The sequence below is a fragment of the Tiliqua scincoides genome, chromosome 2 (assembly GCF_035046505.1).
Source record: "Tiliqua scincoides isolate rTilSci1 chromosome 2, rTilSci1.hap2, whole genome shotgun sequence".
In the NCBI taxonomy this organism is placed as follows: domain Eukaryota; kingdom Metazoa; phylum Chordata; class Lepidosauria; order Squamata; family Scincidae; genus Tiliqua; species Tiliqua scincoides.
In genome coordinates this window covers 67,742,011-67,766,479 of record NC_089822.1, presented here as the reverse complement: position 1 = coordinate 67,766,479, position 24,469 = coordinate 67,742,011, and the positions used below count along the sequence as shown (strand labels likewise).

The 24,469-nt window shown below is 41.0% G+C and overlaps 1 protein-coding gene across 3 annotated transcripts in view; it reads left to right on the top strand.

Moving 5' to 3' along the window:
- The window catches only part of VPS13A (vacuolar protein sorting 13 homolog A), a 195,267-nt gene that overhangs the window by 16,120 nt on the left and 154,678 nt on the right, over nt 1–24,469 (top strand). For 2 of the 3 annotated variants that reach the window (XM_066617808.1, XM_066617807.1), the window contains exons 2-10: nt 1,348–1,391; nt 3,852–3,894; nt 8,282–8,377; nt 9,536–9,637; nt 14,087–14,193; nt 15,385–15,444; nt 16,335–16,394; nt 18,016–18,096; nt 22,740–22,797. In XM_066617808.1, the coding sequence (XP_066473905.1) occupies nt 1,348–1,391; nt 3,852–3,894; nt 8,282–8,377; nt 9,536–9,637; nt 14,087–14,193; nt 15,385–15,444; nt 16,335–16,394; nt 18,016–18,096; nt 22,740–22,797 (651 nt within the window). Of the gene's footprint in view, nt 1–1,347; nt 1,392–3,851; nt 3,895–8,281; nt 8,378–9,535; nt 9,638–14,086; nt 14,194–15,384; nt 15,445–16,334; nt 16,395–18,015; nt 18,097–18,807; nt 18,829–22,739; nt 22,798–24,469 lie in introns of those variants that run through there. The other variant, XM_066617809.1, reaches the window with a different exon arrangement.

The following is a 24,469-nucleotide window of genomic DNA, read 5'->3' as shown; positions in this document are numbered from 1 at the left end:
TACTATCAAGCTTCTTGGGTTGTTCCTGAGTGGCTTCTGCAACATGTCTTGGTGACTCCATTTGCAAACTAGATGTGACTGTTCCTGAGCAAGGGCTGATGAGGTTGGGAGTGCAGTTGTGAACTGGAAGCACTCCTGGACAGTTTTGATGCCACACTATCCAGTGTGGCTGGTGTACTGAATTCTGGACTATTGAATATTACTGGACATTAACTTTTGTCTGATGACTTGTGAAGACTTTCTTTCCCGCCTTTCTTCTTAAAGAGAACAGCTTTTTGGTAGTTTGTAAGAAGATGATACGTTTATAGTATTTAAGGGATTTTATGTTTTTATCAAGTCAGATTGAATGTAAAACCAGATTATTTTTAAAAAGAGAAACATAGTTAACTAAAACAGTAAACTAAAATCTGGTTTTTAATTTCTTAAAAAATCAACTTTTATCCACTTTGGGTGATACACATTCATTGTCTCAGATTCCCTAAAATGGGTAAATTAATGAGACAGGCAGCCCAATTCTAAGCAGTGCCTGAGCAGCGGGGCTGCTTGGCCCATGCTGTATCCAGCATTGGAAAGGAGCAGGCTGGAGGTCTCCTCAATGTAAGTGGGCATTTGCCCATTACCTCGGATAAAGCCCAAGCCTGTGTAGTGGAGCTTCATGTATCCATGCCAACACAATTACTCATGCAAGTCCTAGAAACCACATGTTGGGTTTTCAAGCTGGGTTGGGGTAACGGGATATGGCATGCACTGCTGCAACTGATTCTGCCCCTCCCAGGCCTGATCCATCTCCTCCCCTCCCTGTTACACTCATCCTTGTCCTGTTCTACCCTCCCACCATCCCTGTGCTGCCCAGTGGGCACTTACCTGCTCTGTTGGGCGCTCCATTTGAGTCTAACACCAGTGGGGCAGTGCAGGCCTTCCTGCTGACACTCATTACTCACAGGGTGTTGTAGAGCATTTTACGTGCTTTTGTGAAACCATAGGCATGTAGCTGCACTGACGTAAATGTTGGTTAGAATTGTGCCGTGAGTCAAGGAAAGGAAATAACATTTTTAAAATCCCATAAGCATACTTTGCCAACTCTGCAAACAACAGTGTTTATTTGGAAAGGTAAAATTATCACATTCCAGAGGGATTGATAAGGAGAAGATGTAACATGTTTCTAGCTCCTAATAACAAAGGTAAGGTTAGTCTGGAAGGTTGTTAGGTTGACCTTTAGGCATACTTATATTCATTATAGCTATATACCCTAATAGACAGTACAGAGAGATTATTCCTGTTTTCAGTGAACTTTGTAAAGCAAGATAGTTTTTTTTAAATTACAATTTTATGTTTTTTTCATAATAGGAGCAGTAGCACTTAAGAATCTTGAAATAAAAGAAAATGCACTGGTAAGTTCAAAAATACAATATTAGCAAAAATGCAGTATAATTTACTATTGTGAAAGTTGATTTTGGATTATTGAAATGAAAATTGTCATCAAGCAAGTAATTATGCACATTGCTCAGCGTTTCTCAAATGTTTTGAGCTTTGCCCCCCCAGGCTTTTTCTACCATCTGTCCCTACTGTCTCAGCAATGACCATCTTTTCCAAAGCAGGAAATAAGTAAACAACACAGTACGTGTGAATAAAATTTTTCCTTGGAGAAAGCCTTTCACAAATTGTGAAAACCTTTCACAATTTTAAAAGCTGAGAAAAAACTCATTTAATATTGGGATCATGGGTTCCCTCCCCCCACACTGCAAGGTTCAGTTGTGTGCTTAAAGTAACATCTAGTTTGGTTTTTAGAACTGCTGTTTCATTGTATGTACATTCTGACCCAGTTCAGCCAACAGGGATATGTTTTGGGCTTGCGCTTTTATTTCTCTTTCCCCTTTCATGATTCAATTTTCTCAGTTTTCTCCCTGATGTTCAGGTTCATGGCAATTCATGGTTTGCCATTTCAGCCAAACTGAGCAAACTATGGATTTTCTGCAAATGAGAAAGTCAAGGAGGAGAGATGAAGTGGAGGAGGCATTGTGCAAGCCTAAGCCTGTTGATGACGGCCAAACCATTTATTATACATATGAGATTTATACAGGCATTCTGGGCAAAAACACCCAATGTGTTTGTTTTTGCCTAAAATACCCTGCATCCCAAAACATTTTGGGATTGGGTTTTACCCTTTGAAGGTAGCCACTAGAATTGAAAAATTCTTTGAGTGAATCAAAATCACTGCTCTTAAGATATTTAAATTTTATTTTTTAAAGACTTGGATCTGGGTTGATTTTGGAACCCTTCTCTTTGACATACAATCCCATTTGGCAAATGGTTTGCAGGTTCCCCAGATGGTAGATTGCTATTCTGCTCAGGCATTTGTGTCAAAGATTTCTGGTAGTAAGCCTTAGCTCTTTCTAACACAATGTGATATGATGTGTGTATGACATTACAACTGTGCATGGTGAATGCTCATAAAGAGCAAAGGAAGAAGTTCCAACATTTTTTATCACGGCGTCTTGGGGTGCCACAGCGCACTTATAGGAGCATTGTGGGATGTCCCTGGTGGCCCCGACTGGCTCCCCTGGGTGCTGCCATTTTGAATTATGCAAAATCTTGCATGATTCAAGATGGCGGTGCCCAAATCATGTAAAATTTGGGTGTCGCCATCTTGGATCAGGCAAGATCTCATGAGATTTGGGCATCACCATCTTGGCTTGCAAGAGATTTTGTACAATCCAAGATGATAGCACCTGGCTAAGCCAGGAAGAAGAGGCTGTGGGGCAGCATGAGCCTGGTAAATTTGGGAACCACTGGGCAAAGGCTCTGTATTCACTGACCCTCGCCCCACACTATCCCCTTCCCCCTCAGCATGATATCTGCACAGAATCTGTTAATCTATGACAGATGTGGGATGCTTGTCAGTTTGTTGCCCCCTCAACTTGCCAATCAGTGCAGGCCAGTTCATCAGCTTTTGGGATGACACTGCTATCCAGTGCACTGTAGATATACAAATATATGTTTATATTTATATACATATATATTTTTGTGTGTGCACACATGCGCACACACACACAAACAAGCACACACAAATATAAATACAGTTCCAGCCTTGTTATACACTGATTTTTTTATACACGAATTTGTCTCAACACAAATGGCCCCCTGCAAACGAGAAGGAATGTGCTGATCCCTGGAGAAGGGAAAAAATGCACCCCTTTAAGATCACAGTTTTAAAAAACTGGTTTTTACTGTTGCAGAGAGACAGTCATGCAAGTGATTACAGGTATAATCTAAGTATCCACAGATTTTTCTATCTCAAAGCTGATGAGAAGGGCCCTTTAAAGGAAAACAGTTGTTTAATAATGCCAGAGAGGGCAACCTGCTGACAATCCACCAATCATTCTCTCTGCAGGCTTCACTCCTCCCTTCCCCCTGAGCAGGTAAAAGAAGGCTAAATGGCAGCAATTATCACCTTCTCCGGTCTTTCCCCCTTGCTGGGGCTCCTGGTGAAGGGAGGGATTGCTGTCTCCTAGTGAAGCCTAAGTTCCTGGAGAAAGACTGATTCTGTGTGCATTACAAAGGTCAGCAAGGCTGTTTTTAAGTCACCAGAACAAAGAGACTTTGTTTTTTAAATTGATTTGCTATAGTGCATTTTTCTGCTATCCACTGAGTTCTTGGAATGGAACCCTCGCAAATAATGAGACTCAACCTGTGTGTGTGTGTACACAAATATTTTTATTTATGCAATATTACAGACTTTGTATTGAGATGCTGAAATTAACAGAAAATGCAGTGAGTGCATGTAAGGTCTTGGGCTGTTAAAATCATTATTCTATTACTGAAATAACATGTGTTTAAACATTTTATTACAGTATCAGTTTGATGTACCATTTAAAGTTAAAGCAGGCCACATTGGTAAGTTTGGATTTTGCTGTCTTATGCTATGATAAACAATTATTATATTTTAAAACTATATTTCTAAAGGCTTGACATTGAATTATTTCTGGTTTGCTCTTGTTTTACTATTACATACATACAAAATAATTCAATGTATTTGTTTACTTTTCTTGGCTGGAATAGGTAGATAATAGTTATAATGTAATACCTAAAGGACTGTCATATGGAAGAAGGGAATAATTTATTCTCAGCTGTCTCTGAAAGTAGAACTAGAACAAATGGGTACAACTGCAAGAGAGGAGATTTCGATTAGACATCAGGAAAAAATTCCTGACCATCAGGGCAGTTCGGCAGTGGAACAGATTGCAGTGAGAGATGTGGTGGACTCTTCCTCACTAGAGATATTCACGCAGAGGCTCGACAAGCACCTGTTGGAGATGTTCTAAGAGGATTTCCTGCCTAAGGCAGGGGTTGTACTAAATGACCTATTAGGCCCCTTCCAACTCTATGATTCTATGTATGCAATACAATTGTAAACATGTTTATTCAAGAATAAATTGGAACTGAAGATTGTAATATGTGTTTAATACAAGCCTGTCATTTTCAATATGGAGTTGATTATTTTCTTACATGATATTAAATTGAAATAAATGATAGCTGACTTCAGGTCAGTGAAAGCCAGCTACTTTATCAAACTCTGGAGTCTCAGAATTTGTTGTCGGCTGTGCTTGAATAGTTGCTAACTTGCCTAATGGACTTTTTTTCTGTGGGTTTTGGTATCTGCAGGTGTCTGAGAACAGATGCATGTGGATACCGAGGTCCAACTGTATGGCTAATAATTACGTCATTTTCATACTGATTTTCTGAACAAAGCTTCTAAACTTTATTTAGAATATTTTTAATCTGTCAGTGTGCTTTTCTGAATATTTGTGCTTCTGGCTATATTTCTACCACTATGAGTCTCTAGACTATGAGAATGTGTGTTTGTTTCAGACAAGGGTTACACCTCAAATGTTAACATCACACATTTATGGCCTGAACAATCTGGGCCTTATGCTGCTGGACCAAGTGTTCCGGTAGTGTAAGGCGCTTTCCACCTGTCACAAAATGTGACCCAGCAGTGCATGCAGCCTGGCCGCCACACAACAAACAGCAAGTTGCCTTCTTTTTGCATCAGCAGACATTGGATACCTGCTAGCACTGGTAGGTTGCTGCAGGTGAGGGGATGGGCAGAACTGGGCAGCAGGGAGGGCAGATTGGGATGGGGGAAGGGGTGGTTTTGGTGCACACTGAAACCTTCCTGACCTCAGTGCCCCAACCCTGGTTCATATAGACTTGAACCAGAGTAGACCTGGTAATTGGCATGGGCTTACCCTGGAACAAGAACAAATGTTCTCCATGTCCCAAGGAGGCCTCTAGAGGCTGAAACTCCCTCTGTGGGGTGCAGTGAGTGCTACGTTGGGGCTGCTGCATTGCCACGTGTGCACTTATGTAGTATTGGACTGTTGCAGATTTATATGAAAAAACAAAGAAAAGTGACTTAGTAGACATCCGTCTTGCCAAGGTTGGTCAGTTCTTTCAGGAGATTTTAAACTCTGAATAAGAGAGCAGAGCAGAGGCTGAAATGAGTTCAGGATATCCAATCATGTCAGAAGTTCCATAAGAATAGTAGGCTGTTAATTTTTCATGCAACACAATCCTATGCATGTCTGCTTGGAAGTAAGCCCCATTGTGTTCAGTGGGATTTACTATCAGAAAAGTGTGTATAGGATTGCTATTTTAGTTAATTAAATATACATTTTAGAAACTTAGCCCTGCAAACTAAACTATCATGAGAGTAATAATAATTTTAAACAAAAATGCTTTAACATTTAATAGTTACACACATGTAAAAATGTCATAAGAAGGCAGAAGAGTGTAGGCTGCCAAGAATGAATAACTGCTTGGCTGATTTGTAGCTGCTCCTGCTGGAAGCTCAGAAAGTATAACAGCAAAATGAATGATAACCTAACATAGTAGCTCAGTCAGTAGAGAAATGGATTGTATCGCCTAACATTTAAGGAATCATTATTATTCTTCAAGCCTGCGAATTGATTATGTATGTGTGTGTCATGTCAATAAAGGTTCTGAAACTGAATAGGAAGATAACCAAACTGTGATGAGATACATCTGGAAATGAACGGTTCTATGAGCTTCTCATACAACAATAATTGTAAAAACTCCATTTGTAAAAAATGAGTTTGGTGATAACCTGTCTATGTGAACCTCCTTGAGTCTGTAAGACTCTCACTCATTATGAGAATCAGTGAGAAAGGCAATATATAAATACTGAAATAATAATAATAGAAATAACAGGCATCAGTAAATGTCAATTTGTGCAAAGATCAATGGAAAAATGGAAGAAGCATTTGATGCTGCTCAGTGGGGATAGGTTGGGTGTTAACATCAGGAGAGGGATTTTTCAAGGTGACTCACTGTTACCACTGTTATTTGTCATCTTGTTAATTCCTCTATCAGCACTGCTAAACAAAACAGATTTGGGTTATTCAACATCTAAAACATCTCCCAAAAGCTTTCCTGCTTTTCCTATGATGATCTAAAGCTATATGGAAAATCACCATCTGAATTAGAATCACTGTTAAACAGTGTCTGAATATATAGCCAAGATATAGCAATGGAGTTTGGATTAGACAAATGCTCAACCCTAACTATCAACAGGGGAACAGTGGTGATAACCGATGTAATTGAAATGCCATATACAAACAACGTCAAGTGTTTGGAAAAAGATCACTACAAGTATTTAGGCATTCTTCAGGCGAAAACAATTAAACATGCAGAAATTAAAAGGAAGATTAGTAATGAATATATCACAAGGGTGAAGAAGATCTTAAAATCCCAACTTAGTGCAGGAAATGCCATCAGAGCAATAAACACATGGGCAATTCCAGTCATAAGATACACAACTGGCATAGTAGACTGGATTCAGGCTGAGTTAGAAGTGTCAGACAGGAAGACAATGAATTATGTCATACATTCATGCAGGGACGTTGATAGACTTTATTTACCCAGAAGCAGAGGTGAGCTTGGGTTGTTACAAATGCACCAAATTTTAAGAGAAAAGGGCATGCAAGAATATGTAAAGGATAGTGGAAAAAAATACATTGAAGCTGATTTGTCAAGAAAACACACTAAATACTAGGGACAGTGATACAGTAACAACAAAACTGGCTTATAAAAAAGATCAAATAAAGATCAGGAAAGAGAAATGGCAGTGCAGAGCCCTCCATGTCCAGTACACAGAAGAAATTTCAGGAAAGTCTGACAACAACAGAGCCTGTAGCTGGCTAAGAACAGATAGATTGAAGCCTACAGAGGAATTAATTTTGGCTGCCCAAGATCAGGCGCTAAGAATGAATGTATATAGAGCCAAAATTGAGAAAACATCTACAGATAGCAAATGCTGCTTGTGTAAAGATGCTGATGAAACTGTGGACCACCTGGTCAGCTGCTTCAAGATTAGGCAGACTGACTACAAAGAAGGACACAACAAAGTTGCAACAATGTGCATGGGATTAGCATAAAAATTATGCACAGGAAGAATAGAGTGGATAGAGAGATGCCATTTTAAAACCTATTTTAAATTCATTATGGGTTACAAGCCATGATGTGTATGTGCAACCTCCTGATTTTAGAAATGGGCTATGTCAGATGCTAGGGAGGGCACCAAGATGCAGGTCTCTTGTTATCTGGTGTGCTCCCTGGGGCATTTGGTGGGCCTCTGTGAGATACAGGAAGCTGGACTAGATGGGCCTATGGCCTGATCTAGTGGGGCTGTTCTTATGTTCTTAATAATTTACTGGAACACGTGTGAAAAGTATAAACTTCCTGCAAGTAACAACTGATGGAACCAGAAAATTGATAAAGAAGTAGAGAATGAAGAAGTCAAAGTGCTCTGAAATTGTAGAATACAAACTGACAAGCATCTGTCACACAGCACGCCAGACATAACCATCATTGACAAGAAGGATAAGAAAGTGGATAGTAGACACTGCAATACCTGATGACAGTAGAATAGGAAATAAAGAAGTGGAGAAAATAGCCAAGTATAAAGACCTGCAAAAAGAGATTGAAAGACTGTGGCACAGGAAAGCAAGAGTAATACCAATTATCATAGGGGCCTTGGATGCTTTCCTGGATCACCTGGGAAAGTGCGTGAACACCACCAGCTTGAGCACATTTATTTCAGTCAATTGCAAAAGGCTGCCTTACTAGTATGTACAGTGTACATACTACAGTGATATTTGTGGTGTCACAACAAAAAAACAACTGCCTATCCTAGGTCCTTGGAAAGAACTTGATAGGTGAATAGGCAAAATAATTCTTTTTTATCCTTTTGTATTTGTAGGCAACCTGAACTTGCAAATTCCATGGAAAAACCTTTATACTCAACCAGTTGAAGCTGTTCTAGATGGTGTTTACTTGCTTATAGTGCCTACAGCCAGTAAGTGTATTAAGAGAGAAGACTGATAAAATTATTTATTGTAATGTTACTCTGCAAAACAAAATCAAATTGTATTTGGTATAATTGCAACAGTTCTGCCCTGCAGTGTGTCAGTATGTTCTATAACAAATATTTAAAGGTTTTGCCTTAATGAGTCTCCCTGGGCCAAGATGACACTATAAGCATATTTTAAAGCGAGTAATGTTCACTGTTGTCCAGAGTTTAGGGTTTTGTGCAGACAACCTTGGGTCATATAGCCACAGAGTTGTCTGCTACTGCCTTCTATCCATGAACCAGGTTTTGTTGTTGCATCTGAGCATTGTTAAGTGCAGTTACAATGAACCTGGGGTTGCTCCTAAGTTCTGTTTAATAATTTGCTTCTGTTTAGTTAACCCAGGATTGTGTTGTATCTACACTGAACTTAGGAAATGAATTACAGAAAAAGATTTAGAACAGGTCTGTTGGGGCTGACAGTGGAAGGCCAGGGAGAGATTCCGAAGTAGCTATATAACTGGTATTTTTCTTCACTGATATCTCACATCGTTGTGAGTACTAGTGGAAGAGGCATGACTCACAGAACAATTCTTTTTTGGGTTGGTATGAAGAATAGCTCAGCATATTACTTCATAACTAAATGCATGCATCATGAATGCATCATGAATGGGAAGAACATGCACTTCTTTGACAGCTTATCTGGAAGTCTTGATTATAGTGTGATTCTGTGAGAATGATTTTATTATTCTTATTATACTCTGCTTTTCCAGGCAGTTCCTCAGGTAATCCAGCCCTAAGCCATAAATCGCCTTTATAAAGCCATCATTCCTAATCATAAATTAATGTCATAATAAATGGGGAAGAAGTTGAAAAGAATAGTTCATTCTTGAAGAATGAGAACAGTAATTTTTCACGTACTACAAGAATGCATGCCCTAAAGCACAAATGTGAAGTAGTATAAAGTGTAGCTACTTGTTCTTATTCTGTAGTTCAGAAGCCATGTCATGTCAGGCTTCTTACTAATACGTGACCATATCTTAGCTCTCATTGCTTTTATAGGATATAAGTCTTTTGGCTTAATTAAGAAATAATTTGTGTATTTCTTCAGTTTGTCTTTACTGTGGTCTTCAAGATGTAATGCATTAAATATATCAATTTTGTCAGGTATTAAATATGATGCTGAGAAAGAAGAAAAACAACAGTTGGAAGCAAAGCAAAAGGAACTGCAAAGAATAGAAGATGCAAAGCAGAAGATTGCTGACAAAGGTATAGTGAAATCTAATATCTCATTTTTATGTATGGGAATGGAAGTCTAAATCTCTGGGTGATAAATATGCAGTGTAAACCTATGTAGATGTATTCGGAATTGTTCCACTGAGTTAGATGGAATTTACTCCCAGATAGAATTGCAGGCTTACAGTGCAGTCCTGTGCATGTCTACTCTGAAATAAGAGCCTAATCTTAAGCCCCAGGGCTGCCACTAGGAGCAGTGACACCGAAATGGTCACTGCCGCATCCTGTGGGCCTGGGGCAGCCACTGGAGTCTCATCAGGGTAAGCAAAATCACTTTTCCTTATCTCTAGTTGAAATCTGTGACTTGCAATGGGTCTGTTCGGATCTGTGTCTGCTATTTAGTAGGTGCAGAACCAGGGAGGCTCGTGTCAGGCTTTCTGGTTCAGGAGGGGGCACAAGATTTGGTGACAGTCTGCCTCTGTCCCCCTCCCCCTCCTGGAACAATCTTTTCTCCGGCCTGCCCTCTGGGGCATACTAGTGGACAGCTTGATGAAAGTGTTGAAATGTGCAGTGGCTGTGAAGAAGGCCAATTCCATGCTCAGGATCATTAAAAAGGGATTGAGAATAAAACAGCCAATATTGTTATGCCATTGTGCAAATCAGTGTTAAAACCACATCTGGAGTATTGTGTACAGTTCTGGTCACTGCATCTCAGAAAGGTTATTGTGCAGGGATATGGGAAGGCAGAGTCTCTCCAGACCAGTAAAAACGTACCTTGCCTTTCCACCTGTGCTTTCTTCTCTAGCACAGTCAGTAAATTAAGCAGTGTGTGAATGTGCACATACACACACAGGGAGGCAGCTAGCAGCCAATTTGCTACAATCATGACTGGCTTCCAATGAAAAATGGTGCCCCTGTGAATGTGCCAAGATGCCCTAAGGCATGCACACTTTTAGAACCCCTGGAATGGGGAGGTGTCTAGGGCTGTACATGAGATTGCTCCTGAATGGCTTCTGCCTTGCTGTAGACAAAAATGGGTCCTTAGTTTCCTGGGGAGTTTTCTGTTTTCTGTGCGAGGAAACAATTGGTTTTCTGTGCGAGGAAACAATTGGGTAGATGCCTAGAATGATGGTAGTGGAAAACTAATAGTGAATTCTACTGATCATAGAGAAGAACCAATTTTAGAGCCTATTCCATGGTGATGATGGAGGTTTCTCTGTCACCATTGCATTGGTGGAGAGCCATCTAGCTGAGCTGTTCCAGGTTGTGTGGACTTGCTTTGTCTTGCTAGACACTTCACTGATAAAATAACTCGCATCTGTCACAACTTGGATGCTGTGTTAGCAGTTCTGTTCAATATTCCCTCAGTATCAGTTAGATTTTTGTCTCCTTGTTCTGTCTGAGAATGTTGAAAGGATTCTGAGGGTTGCATTGCCAGTTACATGTCTGCCTGACCCTTGCCCATTAAGGCTTATTCAATCAGGCTTGGGGGGGGGGGGGAGAACGACGACTGGTTGAGTGAAGTTGGATGGTTCTAAATTCATCATTGTGGGAGGGGGTGGTACCAGTGGCTTTAAAACTGGTTGTTCTCTCCCTATTGAAAATCTTTTCCTGGTTTCTACTGTACTGGAAAATTATCAGCCAATCTCTAAACTCTTGATTTTGGACAAGGTAATTGTGCAGGTAGCTGTGTCCTAACTCCACAGTTTCTGGATGAAACTGATTTCTGCCTCCATTTTAAATGAAGTTCTGGTTTTGGGACAGAGCCAGCTTTGGTTGCCTAGGTGGATGAGTTATGTTGGTGACTAGGCAAGGGGAATCCTTCCCCATCTTGCTGGCCCTGTCAGTGGCCGTTGTCACCATCAACCATGGTATCCTTCTGGGGTGGTTGGCCATGTTGAACCTTGGAGGCGCTGTTCTGTGGTGGTTCCATTTTTTTTGTGGCTGTCAGACCTCAGAAGGTGGTATTGGGGGAATTCATGCTTGGAGCCATGGCCTTTGACCTCTGGAAACTTCAGGGATTGTTCTTGTTCCTTATGTTGTTCAACATCTACATGAATCCTCTGTGGCAGTGGTTCTCAAACCTTGAGGGAGCTTTACTGCTATACTGCTCTGGGCCAGGGTATCTCAGAGATCGCCTACTTCCGTACAATCTGGCTCGTCCTCTTAGGTCATCGGAGAAGGCCTTTTTACAAGTGCCACCGCCTAAGGAGGTACGTGGGGCGGCAGCAAGAAATAGGGCCTTCTCAGTAGTGGCACCAACATTATGGAACTCCCTTCCCCTTGATTTGAGAATGGCTCCCTCTCTTGAGACTTTTCGGCGAGGCCCGAAGACCTTTTTGTTTAAAGAAGCCTTCTGAGTTCATGGCCTTTTTAAACATCTTTTCTATATCTTTTAGTATTTTTACAGGCCTGATTCCTCTATGATTTACTGCGTTTTGCTCTTTTTATCTGACTTTTTATCTGACTACGTTTTTAAAGGGTATTTGTTAATGTGTTTTTAATATGTTTTTATTTGCGGTTAAATTATGTTTTTAATATGTTGTAAGCCGCCCTGGGTCCCTTCGGGGAGAAGGGCGGGATATAAATAAAGTTTATTATTATTATTATTACTCCCTCAGTAAGTCTTTGTGACACTGTGTTATTGGTAATGGGGTTTTATATTTTACTGTATTTTGTATTATTGCGCTGGGCCTTGTTCACTTTGTTTGCAAGGGGAGAGCCAGGATCTGTTTTTTTTTTAAATAAATGAATGTGTGCTCCATATTGTATCTGATGCAGCATAGGGCCAAAACACATTAACAACCCAGTCCTATTAGGCTCATATGCTAGTGCAGTGGTTCTCACACATTTAGCACTGAGACCCACTTTTTAGAATGAGAATCTTGTCAGGACCCACCGGAAGTGATGTCATGACCGGAAGTGACATAATCAAGCAGGAAAATTTTTACCAATCCTAGGCTGCAATCATAACTACACTTACCCAGAAGTAAGCCCCATTAACTATCATGTTAAAGGCATATACATAGTAGCCTGTCAGAAGTACAGATCTCTCCAAATGCAGTCACATCCCATGGTGGCATCAAGTCTAATATATTAAAAATAAAATATTGAAATGAATGGGGACCCAGCTGAAATTGGCTCACGACCCACCTAGTGTGTCCCAACCCACAGTTTGAAAAACAATGCGCTAGTGGAATAAACATTCCGCCAGTGTAGATTGCCTTGTAGCAGTCACAAAAACCTCTCGAACAGTGCACAGAGACATTGACAAAGAGACCAGAGCCTTCCCCCCCCTTCATGGCAACAGATCTGCAAAGACTCGCTGACAGGCCGGGTGGCGAGGAGTGGTGGATCAGAGCAGCAGACTGCAGAACAAAGGTGGGCCATGATGGGGGCAGGAGGAGGGTGGCAGCAGTAGCAGCAAATCCCTTTCTCAGACCCAGTTCTGCAGTGCGGGTCCATGTGGGTAAAACCATTCGTGCCATGGAGGTACAAATATTCCTGCCTGCATCACAGAGGCTTACCCCCAGGTGAAGGAACAAATGTTCCCTTGCTCAGAGGAAACCTTTGAGAGTGCCCCCCCGGTAGCCATTTTGGCATCTTTGCAGTTGTGGGGTGGTGATAGATAGGTTTGGATTGTAAAAGTGTTTGACCCTTAGAGCTGCTTTTAACTCAGTATGTTTCTAAACTTAGATATGTGGATTGTACTGTATAAAGATTCAAAAAAGACCAAATCATGTGTGTGAAGTATTGTCTTCATATTGCTCAGACTTGGCAGCATAGCAAAGAGGTGGGGGGGGGTCCATCCTTAACGTCAGCCATAGGGATTGCCAGCATCATCTCCCTCACCCCTACCAGTGTGTGGCCACGTTGGGTGACAGCAAGTAGTGGTGGTCCTGGAGCCGCCATGGTGGCAGGTGTGACCTGCAAGGCCTCCAGAACACCCAAAGTTGTACTAGAAAGTGTGCTAGAGCCTGGCAATGCTGGAAGCTATGCCAGCACCCCAGAAAAGACATGGCTGGTGGATGTGGTTACTGGCTTCAAAACAAGCCAGCCGGCCACAGAAAAGAGAGGACATGAGTGACTGTGTTTGCAGGCATGGCTGGTGAGTCCTCTGGAGTGCCTGAAGTCATGCTAAAACTGAGTAATCCTGGAAGCTGTGCTGGTAGCCTAGAAGACATGGGACCGGTGGACATGGGTGTCAGGTTCAAAACAAGCCAGGCTGCCTTGGAAGAAAGAGGTAGCAAGTGAGCTGCCATAGAGAGGAGATTGGCAGTTGCAAGTAGGGTGTGTGTTTTATAAATAGAGAAGGGTTTTTTTAAAATATCATCTGCCCTGTGTGTCAACTGCAGTAGCTATGCTACTATGGGTACCACTGCTCAGATTTAGTCAATATATAGCATTAAAGTGCTATACTTCATTGGTTGTTTTTCATCCATTTAGTGTCTGTATGCTGACATTATTTGTACTTTTATTTAGATAAAGCACAAGAGAAGCAAGATACTTTCATAGAAAAGCTAATTACTCAGGTTATCAAAAATCTTCAATTGAAAATTTCCAACATCCATATTCGATATGAAGATGATGTAAGTATTTGTGTTTGAAATAGCTGAGTAAATAGTTATAAGCATAACTGATGTCTTTTCTCAAATTTTTCACTCTACAAGGAAACTGTAAACATTGCTGCTGTAATGATAAGATTGCACATACCTGTTTCTCTTGCTTAAAATTTTTATTAACACTTCTTCCGCTTTGTAACATTTTGGGCAAAAGAAACATGTGTTTGCTCTTTTCCCTATGTTAATTCCAGGGCCAGTGGGATAAGAGCCTTAATAGTATGCATTTGGAGATCATTAAGTTGACATTGTATAAAAATCAGACTAGTTTCAGGCCCTGCCATCAGGCTTGCAATCCAAAAGACTTACAGAGGAAGGGAAGTGAAGGCAAAGTTTAGGAGGGAAATCAGCTCGACAGTGTCTGAATGCAGTGTCATTTGGATCTGGTTTCAGAAAGGCTGATCATCCTTTGCTGGTACGGAGATGGTGAGGTTGTCAAGCAGTGTTTCGTTCTGTGTCTGTGACAAGGATTGGAGTGGTGTTGTCCTTGGCTCTGCAGCGTCAAATTTATTTGCTCAATTTGTAACCCGTTTTTCTCCCCGAAGGGCACCCAATTTGACTTATAAAAACCTCGTGTAAAACAGTAATTTACATTATATACAGTAATTTAGATTAAGAAAAAATTCTCAAACATTAAAACAGCCTTAAAGATGTTACAATAAAGCCAGTAGCAATCAAGAAATGGTAAGCCTATAAAATCTAACCAACCTGGAGAAATTGAAGCAAAGTTCTTTCTCCAAGGGAAAGGAAACCAAGAGGTTTGCAGCTGGTAGTCTTCCAGATGAGACAAGATTGATCTTCCAGTCTTTGCTCATTTGTTTCCTGGAAATAGCTTTTTAAAATGTAAAATTCAGTAGTTTTTTCTCTTGCACTTAATAAGAACTTCACAAATGCCAAACTATTGTGATCAATTTCCTCAAAATAAATACAACGGACCTAGGAAACATCAAATTCAGCCCTCTTAACATTAGGATGTAGTCACATTATTTTCCCTCTTTTTAGAAGGCTAGTCTGCATGCTAATCTATTTTGCAATACAGTTATGTGTCTATAAGTTGCTGTAAGGTGGCTATTATGGGGCTAGCTATAAGTTATTGCAATATGTTGCAAATTGTTGTCTTGTTTATAGTGACCATCTCTACCTTATTTTTTCTGTTTCCAGGTCACAAACAAAAATATTCCATTGTCATTTGGTGTCTCGCTTCAGAATCTTAGTTTACAGGTACTTGAGTTTTAAGTGCCATTACAGTACCCCTGTTTTTAAAGAAAATCATGTTCTGTAAAATGTGGATTTTGCTAGCTGCTGTTTTTTTTTTAAACTTACGTTGGTTGTTTTCAAACAGTGACCCCCATGTTTTCGCTGAGTATATGAGGGGTGTAGGTGGGTGCATTTCAGATACAGACCTCAATGCTAGCACACTTGCTGGTCATATAGGGCTTGTCTGAAAAAGGTAGTGCTCCATATTATGAGAGGGACCCTCTGCCCATGTGTTGAGCACTGCTCTTTTCAAACATACAATCAAAGGGGGAGTGTGGCCAGCAGGTGTATTGACATTGGAGAGTGTTTTATTAGCTGGAGTGTTTCTTTTCTTCCCTTGCTGTCTGAAAATATAGCCTACCCAATCTGATAGATTTAGGCATAGGTAGCAATCATTTGGAAGCCACTGAGGCTGCAATCTTGTATAGTCTTATCTGGGAATAAGTCCTGCAGTTGAATGATGCATAGTGTTGTGCTGTAAAATAGTCAGAAAATAAGCTGTTCCCCCATCCCCCAAAGCTCTTAAAATGTTGGGGATATTGGGGGAGGAGAAGTGTGTTGCTTGCCAGTAGTTTCACCAAAGTAGAATCCAATGGCAACCTGTGACAGTTGTGCAATCATAGTACATGGGATGTTCTAATTATAGAGAATCTGCTTGTTGAAAGGTGGTGTGGAGCAAGGAATCACCTTTCCCAAGAGACACAATGTGGGTTGTTGCTGAGAGGTATCCCAGGCTCAGAGGTGCTTTTGTACAATAAAAATTTATTTTCCTTTATGATGCATTTGAACTAAATGTAAACTCATTGTATAATTCTGTAGTGCTTATTTAGAATAACTTGCTTTTTGTCTTTTAGACTTCAGATCAAAGCTGGAATCCATGTATATATGATGCACCCACTAAATTGTTCTATAAGGTAAAGTTCAATGCTGTCAGTATATGTTCATTGTATAGTGTAAGTTGCAACAAGGACATTAAAACTTTTCAAAAGAAAAATTAGGTGCTTTTGTAATCCACCTCCCCAAATTGCTCAGATGCCACTTCCAACATTGCACCATACCAAAAGGATGGTAAAGTTGAGTTTTGGTTTATCCCAATGATGCTTGCTGTTTTCTTGTCCTTTTAAATTGTGTTGGGTTTATGATTATTAATATTTTTAAATGATAATTGTGAGCCTCTTTGAGGATTGTATTGTAGAAGAAAAAAGGATATAAATTTTTTTAATATGTGCTTTATTTTGGAAGCAGTAAGATTAAGTTTGACGTACTATGAATTGGTGTCATAAAATTTTCTGAATTACTGAGACTAAATGTCTTTCTAAACCCCAGATGTTCCCCATCCCTTTAGCTGAAGTCATATGCTAAGTGACCTTCCTTGGACACTTTCAAGCTCTAAAGTATCTGCTTTGGTCACATCCAGATTCTACCTCTACTATTCTGCACCTGTAAAAATTACTGTCTGACTTCCAAAGGCATCCTTTCACTTTAATGACCCAGTAGTCCTTCTGAACTCCTAGCCTTTGACCAAACCCAGATACTTATGCTACCTCAGTTGTCACATCTGTCACCTTAGATACTGAACCCTGGCATCTAAAAGACACACATGCCCATGTGACCTCCAAAATAGATTAGGGCCCCAAGATTATTAAGGCCTTGCGCTGCTGGAATTAGTGTTCCTACAGTGCAAGATCCTTTACTCCGACACAAAAGCAAAGCTGCTGTTGTGTGCTGCCGGGCTGCTACTGCAAGCAGCAAGAGGCATAGCATGTGTACATGTGGTTCTGGGAGGCTCCACAGGAACTGGTACAGTGGCGCTGGGGTATAGAATTGGGCAGTCGAATTCATGTTTCTGATCTGTGGGAAAGTAGAATTGTTCCTTTTTTTCCTCCTTCTATAATTTGTTATATTTTATTGCAATTAATTTTCTAAGCTTCTGAATAGAAATGTTTAAAAATGGGGCTTAAAAATGGAATGAATCTACTTACATAAATTAGATGTAAGGGATTAGAAATCATAATTTTCAATTTATGTGGCAAGTCACTGAACCACTGTTTTAGACTAGCAGATGATTCCATTGAATTCTCTCTCTAACAGCTGTTTGAGAGGTATTGGTAGTGTTGAATGAGACTGTGCATTCGCCACTAAACTTTTTGGGGTGAAGGAAATTGTACCTTTTCTGCAGATTTCTTAGTTATTTACTTTAGATCAATATTAATATAATGAAGATAATTGTAGTTTTCAGCTTCTTTTTATCCTGTATAGCTAGTGTTGTATGGAATATATGGCCACCAGTGTTGTCATGAGTGCAGGAATATGTACAATTTCCCTATGTGGATGAGACTTTTAACTGCATACTCTTCCCTTCCTCTGCATTTTCCTGTCTTGGGAATATCTCATTCCTCCAACTCAGCTTCCTCAGGCCCAGTAAACCCATTTTAAATGTTAAGTACTAATAGTGCTTGCACATTTAACAGCTAAAGCTACACAGTACTGAAAGATGACAATTCAGTTGATTCTGCTTAAATGTTTTGATTACAGCTTGTTCGACTGGACAACTTTTTTGCATATTGGAATGTGAAGTCAAAAATGTTTCAATATGGTGGTTCTGATGAATCGTTGGTGAGTAACATATTTCGCATTAATATTATAAATTGTTTCAACTTCTGAAGTGTTAGTCATGCTAGTTTCTGAAAAGCAGCAGAGTCCTGTGAATCATAAAGTCTTCCAAAATTGGGTTTATTAAAATAGGATTACATTTCTGCATATTGCATGTGTCACTGAGGGAACTGGATTCAATTTATATGTTGAATGTATTGGTTATACTCAGGGCAAAAAGCATATATTTATTACTTCTGGATTAAGGCTCTAGTTCTGTGCTCACTTGCATGGGAGAAGGCCCCATAAATCTTAATAGAACTGGGGAACTTATTTCCATGTAAACATTTATAGTAAGGTCAGCAACCTACAACCTGTGGGCTGGATCTGGCCTGCCACCCGAAGTCATCCAGTCCATATAGAGTTTGGCTTGGTAGGCATCCTCCCACGCAATTTGCCATGTACCAAATAGGGAACGTAAGAGTCTCCTACCTAGGCTTGTAGAGTTCCTGAACTGCTGGGGCTCAGCCATTCTCTGTCCAGTGTGCAGCAAATTGGGCGGGAGGTTTGCCCCCCAGCCAAGCACTGCACAGCCACTACCAGGACCTTAACAACCCAGAAGTTAAGCAATGAGGTGATGACATAATCACTAAACATCCAGCCCCTGTGCTGAAAAGGTTGCTAATCCCTGATGTACAGGATGCAATAAATATCTCCCTGCTTCTTATGTTCTAGGATAACCAGATTTAGAGCAAGGTAGGGTTCCTGTGCCTTTAACAGGTATATAGACAGTATAATGTTGGTAGATGTAGTTTCTGCCAAGAGAGAGGGAGGGACTTCCCTTTCAGCCTGCCAAGAGAGGGGGAGAGGAAGGTTGAGTGAGCCTATAGCTGCTGAAATCCTTCTACATCACATATTTAAGGTATAGAAGACATATCCTCAAAGGCATTTAATTTAAAACATTACCATTTTATAGATCTTGTTCCAGAGAAATGTCTGAATTCCATGTACAAATCCATTTACTATCTTTTAAAATGACTCTTCTGTCAGCAAGCTGTCTATAGCCTACATCAATAGGAAATCAAGATGGGGAACACAGTTGAACTAAACAGTCAGGCATGTTCTTCAAGGTGTAAGGCAGGAAAGTACAGCTTAATCAGAAGTGAAATTATCCCAATGGTTTATGGCCTGGTTTGGACAGTTTTCTACCACCTGTAGTTGAGGAGCAAGACTGCATCTCTTTCCCCACCACCACTGCAGGGCGGCACTACCTGTCTCACCTCCACAGTCTCTGTATATCCTGTGGTAGATTTAACACTTGAATGTGCTGGCAGTTATACCTTGAAGTTCTGTGTGTCCGTTCCTCCCAAATACCTGCATAGTACTTCCAATTCTACCTTAAATTCCTCCATAATTTCCACCTTTTCAGTGAAACCTTTGCCACCATTCCCAGTTGAAAATAACACCCTATTGAAAAGAATGGCGCAATCCTACTGAGTGACAGGACAAGGGATGCAGGGCTGCTGATGCGCTGGTTGCCGCATCCAGTGGGGAATAGGCCGGGTGGGAAGGGGAAGAACTTTCAGTGTAGTCCTCTGCATGATCGCTGCTGCATGCCAGCTAGTGTAGGTCTGAAAATCCTACTAGAGGCATGTCCAGCCCAGGATGGAGGTTTGGGATTTGATGGCTGCCAGTTCTACTACATCCCACCCCATTCCAACCTCATGCGTCCCAAACACCCCTTGTCAGGAAGAATCCTGTCAGTGACCATTCTGTGCCACACTGTTGGCAGTGTATGACTTTATGGCTGCACTGGTGACCATGCAGGGGCGCCTGTGGAGGGCCTGACACAACAGAGGGGCCCTTGGTGCTCTGGCAGTATGCCATTGCAGTCAGCCCACAAAATCAGACTGTAAGCCTGTGTACTTGAAATAATTGTATACATATTTTTTTTCTGTTTGTTCTGTCTCCCTCTTTTTGTGTCCCCTTTATCTTTGTAGATTGTGGATGGGCACGGACCTGTCCTCTCATGTTATAGCACTACATGCATGGCTGATGCTATATAAATAATACCACTGGAAAAAAATGTACATGTGTAAAATGCAACTTTTGTGGGCTTGAGTAGCATAATCAATGAATCTTATTATTAAACTTGTAGTGTGAGTAGAGGTATACAGTCAGTTTTAGTTATCTGCTAGGGCAGGGGTGCCCAAACCCCGGCCCTGGGGCCACATGCGGCCCTTGAGGCTTCTCAATGCGGCCCTCAGGAAGCCCCCAGTCCCCAGTGAGTCTCTGGCCCTCCAGAGATTTGTTGGAGCCCGTGCTGGCCCGACACAACTGCTCTCAGCGTGAGGGCGACTGTTTGACCTCTCACGTGAGCTGTGGAATGAGGGCTTCCTCCACTGCTTGCTGTTTCATGTCTGTGATGCAGCAGAGGCAGCAAAGGAAAGGCCAGCCTTGCTTTGTGCAAGGCCTTTTGTAGGCCTTGAGCTATTGCAAGACCTTCATTCATTCATATAAGTTCATCTTTAATATATTCATTAATGCAAGCCTATGCAAATTTATTCAAATTTTAAATGTAAATTAATTCTTTTTTCCCTGGCCCCGACACAGTGTCAGGGAGATGATGTGGCCCTCCAGCCAAAAACTGTGGGCACCCCTGTGCTAGGGTTAGGTTCCTGGAAAACCTAGTAGCTACTGAATTAACAGATACTGAATCTTTGAGCCCATGGGGAAAATTGGTTTAGGTTCCAGGGGATCTTCTTCACCATACACTCTGTGAAATGTATGAACCTGAATCTTTATGAACCTGAATCTTATCTTGAAGTTTGTGGGCCTGGGTAATAGTGAGAGCTTGTCAGCATCTCCCATCACCTGTCTTTTCCTCCTCTGTGCTGGCTATCCCTTGACTTGTTGAAGGTTGTGGCAATGGTGATTTCTCCATACTGACTCATTGAAGGTTGCTGGCCCAACAGTGAGGCCTCACAGTTCAGCAGTTCAGCAACCTTTTTTAACCCTTCTTCTTCCACCTGTCTCTTGGCTCCTACCCTAGGCTTGCCCCAGCCCCAGAGCAGCACTCAGGTAGCTCTCCAGAGCCTTCACTCTCATCATCACCAGGGTTGTAAAAGTTCAGCTGGAGTCCCTGAGATGGTGGGGCAAGTCTGGAAGCAGACACAAATGTGTCTGATTCTCCACAGGCCAATGCTTTTTTGATTCGGAAAATTGACCCAATCCAAACAGTTCTCTAAAAAATGAGGTGTATAATTGACTGGACATAATTAGCACAACCCCTTCTCCCGGTGGGCTTATAGAGGTTGAGTCTCATTATTCACGAGGGTTCCGTTCCGTGAACTCACGTGGATGGCAAAAAACGCACTATAGCAAATCAATTTTAAAAACGAATTCTTTTTCCTCCTGTGATTTAAAAACAGCCTTACTGACCTTTATAATGCACACAGAGTCAATCAGGGCGCAATCCTAAGCCCTTATGTCAGTGCTTTCCAGCACTGGCATAGCAGTGCCAGTGGGACATGTGCTGCATCCTGCAGTTGGTTGGCACTCACGGAAGCCTCCTCAAAGTAAGGGAATGTTTGTCCCCTTACCTCAGAGCTGCATTGCTGGAAAGCACTGACATAAGGGGTTAGGATTGCACCCTCAGTCTCTCTCCAGGAGCTTAAGCTTCACTAGGAGTCAGCAATCCCTCCCTTCTTTTTAAATAAAAATCTATATTCCCCCCCCCCCCCCCAAAATCTCTTATTTCCCAGTAAGGGGGAAAGAATGGAGAAGGTGATAATCGCTGTCATTTAGCCTTCTTTCACATGCTCAGGGGGAAGGGAGGAATGAAGCCTGCAAAGAATGATTGGTGGATTGTCAACTGGCTGCCCCCTCTGGCATTATTAAACAACTGTTTTCCTTTAATTTGAAGGGCCCTTCTCATCATCTTTGAGATAGAAAAATCTGTCGATACTTAGGTTATACCTGTAATCACAGAGTATTTCTCTGCAAAAGTAAAAAGCAGTTTTTTAAACTGTGATTTTAAAGGGGTGCATTTTTTCCCTTTTCCAGGAATCAGCACATTCCTTCTCATTTGCAATGGCCATTTGTGTTGAGTCAAATTCGTGTATAAAAAATCCGTGTATAACAAGGCTGAACCTGTACTGTATAGGCATCTCTTCCCCCAGTGCATGGTGCTGGCACTGCCTTCTGCGCATGAGGAGGCCACTGTCTCCTCCTCTCCTCCTACCTCCTACTGCAACCTGCCTGCCTGCTTACAGCTGTGTGAAGCCCCCCTCCCAAGTGCACTGGCACAGTATTAGTAGATAACGAGAATGGAGTAACAGATAATGAGAGGTAGGTGGCAATTCTGCCTCTGGCAGATAAGTGAATTCGCAGATAGTGAATTCACATATAAAGAGAACTGACTGCATTAGATTTTTTAAATATGAACACCCTATTGAAATACTGCACCCACAGTGTATGTCATTTGGCCCACCTCTTCACAACATATGCACATACATAAACTAAGCTTTTTGTAGCTGTTTCTGCATGATCATTTAATTGCAAAACTATCAAAGAAGTATTTTTAAACAATATCTTCTTTTTATATTGTAAATTTTCTGGAAGCAACATATCGTTTTTAAGCTTTTTTTTCTTTTTTTGTTTTAAAGAAAAACTTAAAGCATGGGGTTGCAAGCAATAATGTGATTCCTGAAGGCTACAGTTTTGGTAAGTTCTTGTTGTTCTGCATGAATCTGTGCCTGTGCAGATCTAGTTTTGGGAATATTGAAGAGCTCTTCTCTGGAAGCTGGTGACACTCACCTCTCCCCTTTCTTAAGAAACTTTCTTTTGCTATCTGCACATATTTTGAGAGATTACATTCTTGCTCAGTTCTGACTGCTTCAATAGCAAGTGAATTTTAGCCTTTCTTTCTTTGATAGGGATTTGTTGTGGCTCTTTTAATTTTTATAACAGGATAATGTCTGTGGGGTGTGTTTTAAATGTTTTCTCTTTTCACCTCTTCTGTGTACACCTCTGGCACAACAGGGATTATTAAAAAGTTGTAGTAGCAAGTTTCAATATGCCCAGTAATTGCCTCTTGCTTTAAAAAGCTATCTTTATTCCTGGTTTGTTTATGCATTTAAAAATTAGAATCTAGAAATGTGTGACTCGAAATTAAGACAGATACAGTTTGTCTGAGGAAATGCTAACATAGTTTTATTCTTAAAATTTGGTTACGAATAGTAGAGTATATTCAGCATTTGCTGAATACATGCAGAATTTATTGATCCGGTATGTTCGAATGTTCTGGATTTGTTGCAGAAATAAAATTTGTAGTGCTGATACTCATTCTTGAGAGCAAGCCCCATTGAACAAATAGGATCCACTTCTGAGTAGACCTGGCTAGGACTGTGCTTTATGTGTTATGTATGATAGTATAATGCCGCCCTGGGTCCCTTTGGAGCTGCCCTGGGTCCCTTTGGGGAGAAGGGCGGCATATAAATAAAGTTTAATAATAATAATAATGTTATGTATGATAGTAGTAGATAAATTGAAGGTAGATATATAAAACAACATAAAGTATAACAACATAAAGTAAAAAAATGTAAAAAGTAAAGTAAAAACGTAGATAGCAATTGATGTAAGTGGAGACAAGGTTTTTGAACTGATCCTTACCAAATGATGTGCCAGCAAAACACAGGACTAGGTAAAGTCCAGTGTGAGGGAGGAAGGCAGGGGGAGGGATGGAATGGGGAAAGTGATGGATGGATTGGACCCAGGTGAGGGGGTGAGTTTGGCAGTGCCAGCACACATGATATCCAAACCCCTTTCCCAGTCCTGATCTTCCTCCATGCATCAATGCAGACTTGCTTCAGTGATATTGCTGGTGCAGGTCCAAGTTAACCCATTGCAGCTTCTGGGGCTTATCCTGGGGCAAAGGGACAATGTCCCTTTACCTTGAAGATACCTCCAGCAGCCAAAAATTCGCACAGGTAGCAGTGGAAGCTGCACCGGCACCACTGCATCACCATGCAGGGATTTAAGTTAGGATTGCATTGTTTTCTGTCTGAAACTGAACACTATAGCTTTATTTTAAATCATATAAAATTGTTTTGTTGTGTCTTAACTTTTTGCTGCTCTGATATGCATATCAGTATAATATGCATCCTAGAAAAGCAAAAGGTTAGTGAAAACATCTGATTATTCAATAGCAGTGCAATGAATAACTTATGCTGCAAACCAAAACTTATCTACTAGATTGGTGGTTCTCAAACTGGTGGGTCCCAACCCACCAATTCATGTAAAGGAGGAGGAGGTAGTGACATGATGCCCAGGATCACATTGCTTAGGGGGTGCTTTTACTTACTGTGGGCTTCTGCAAACAGCAGGAGGTGTAGGG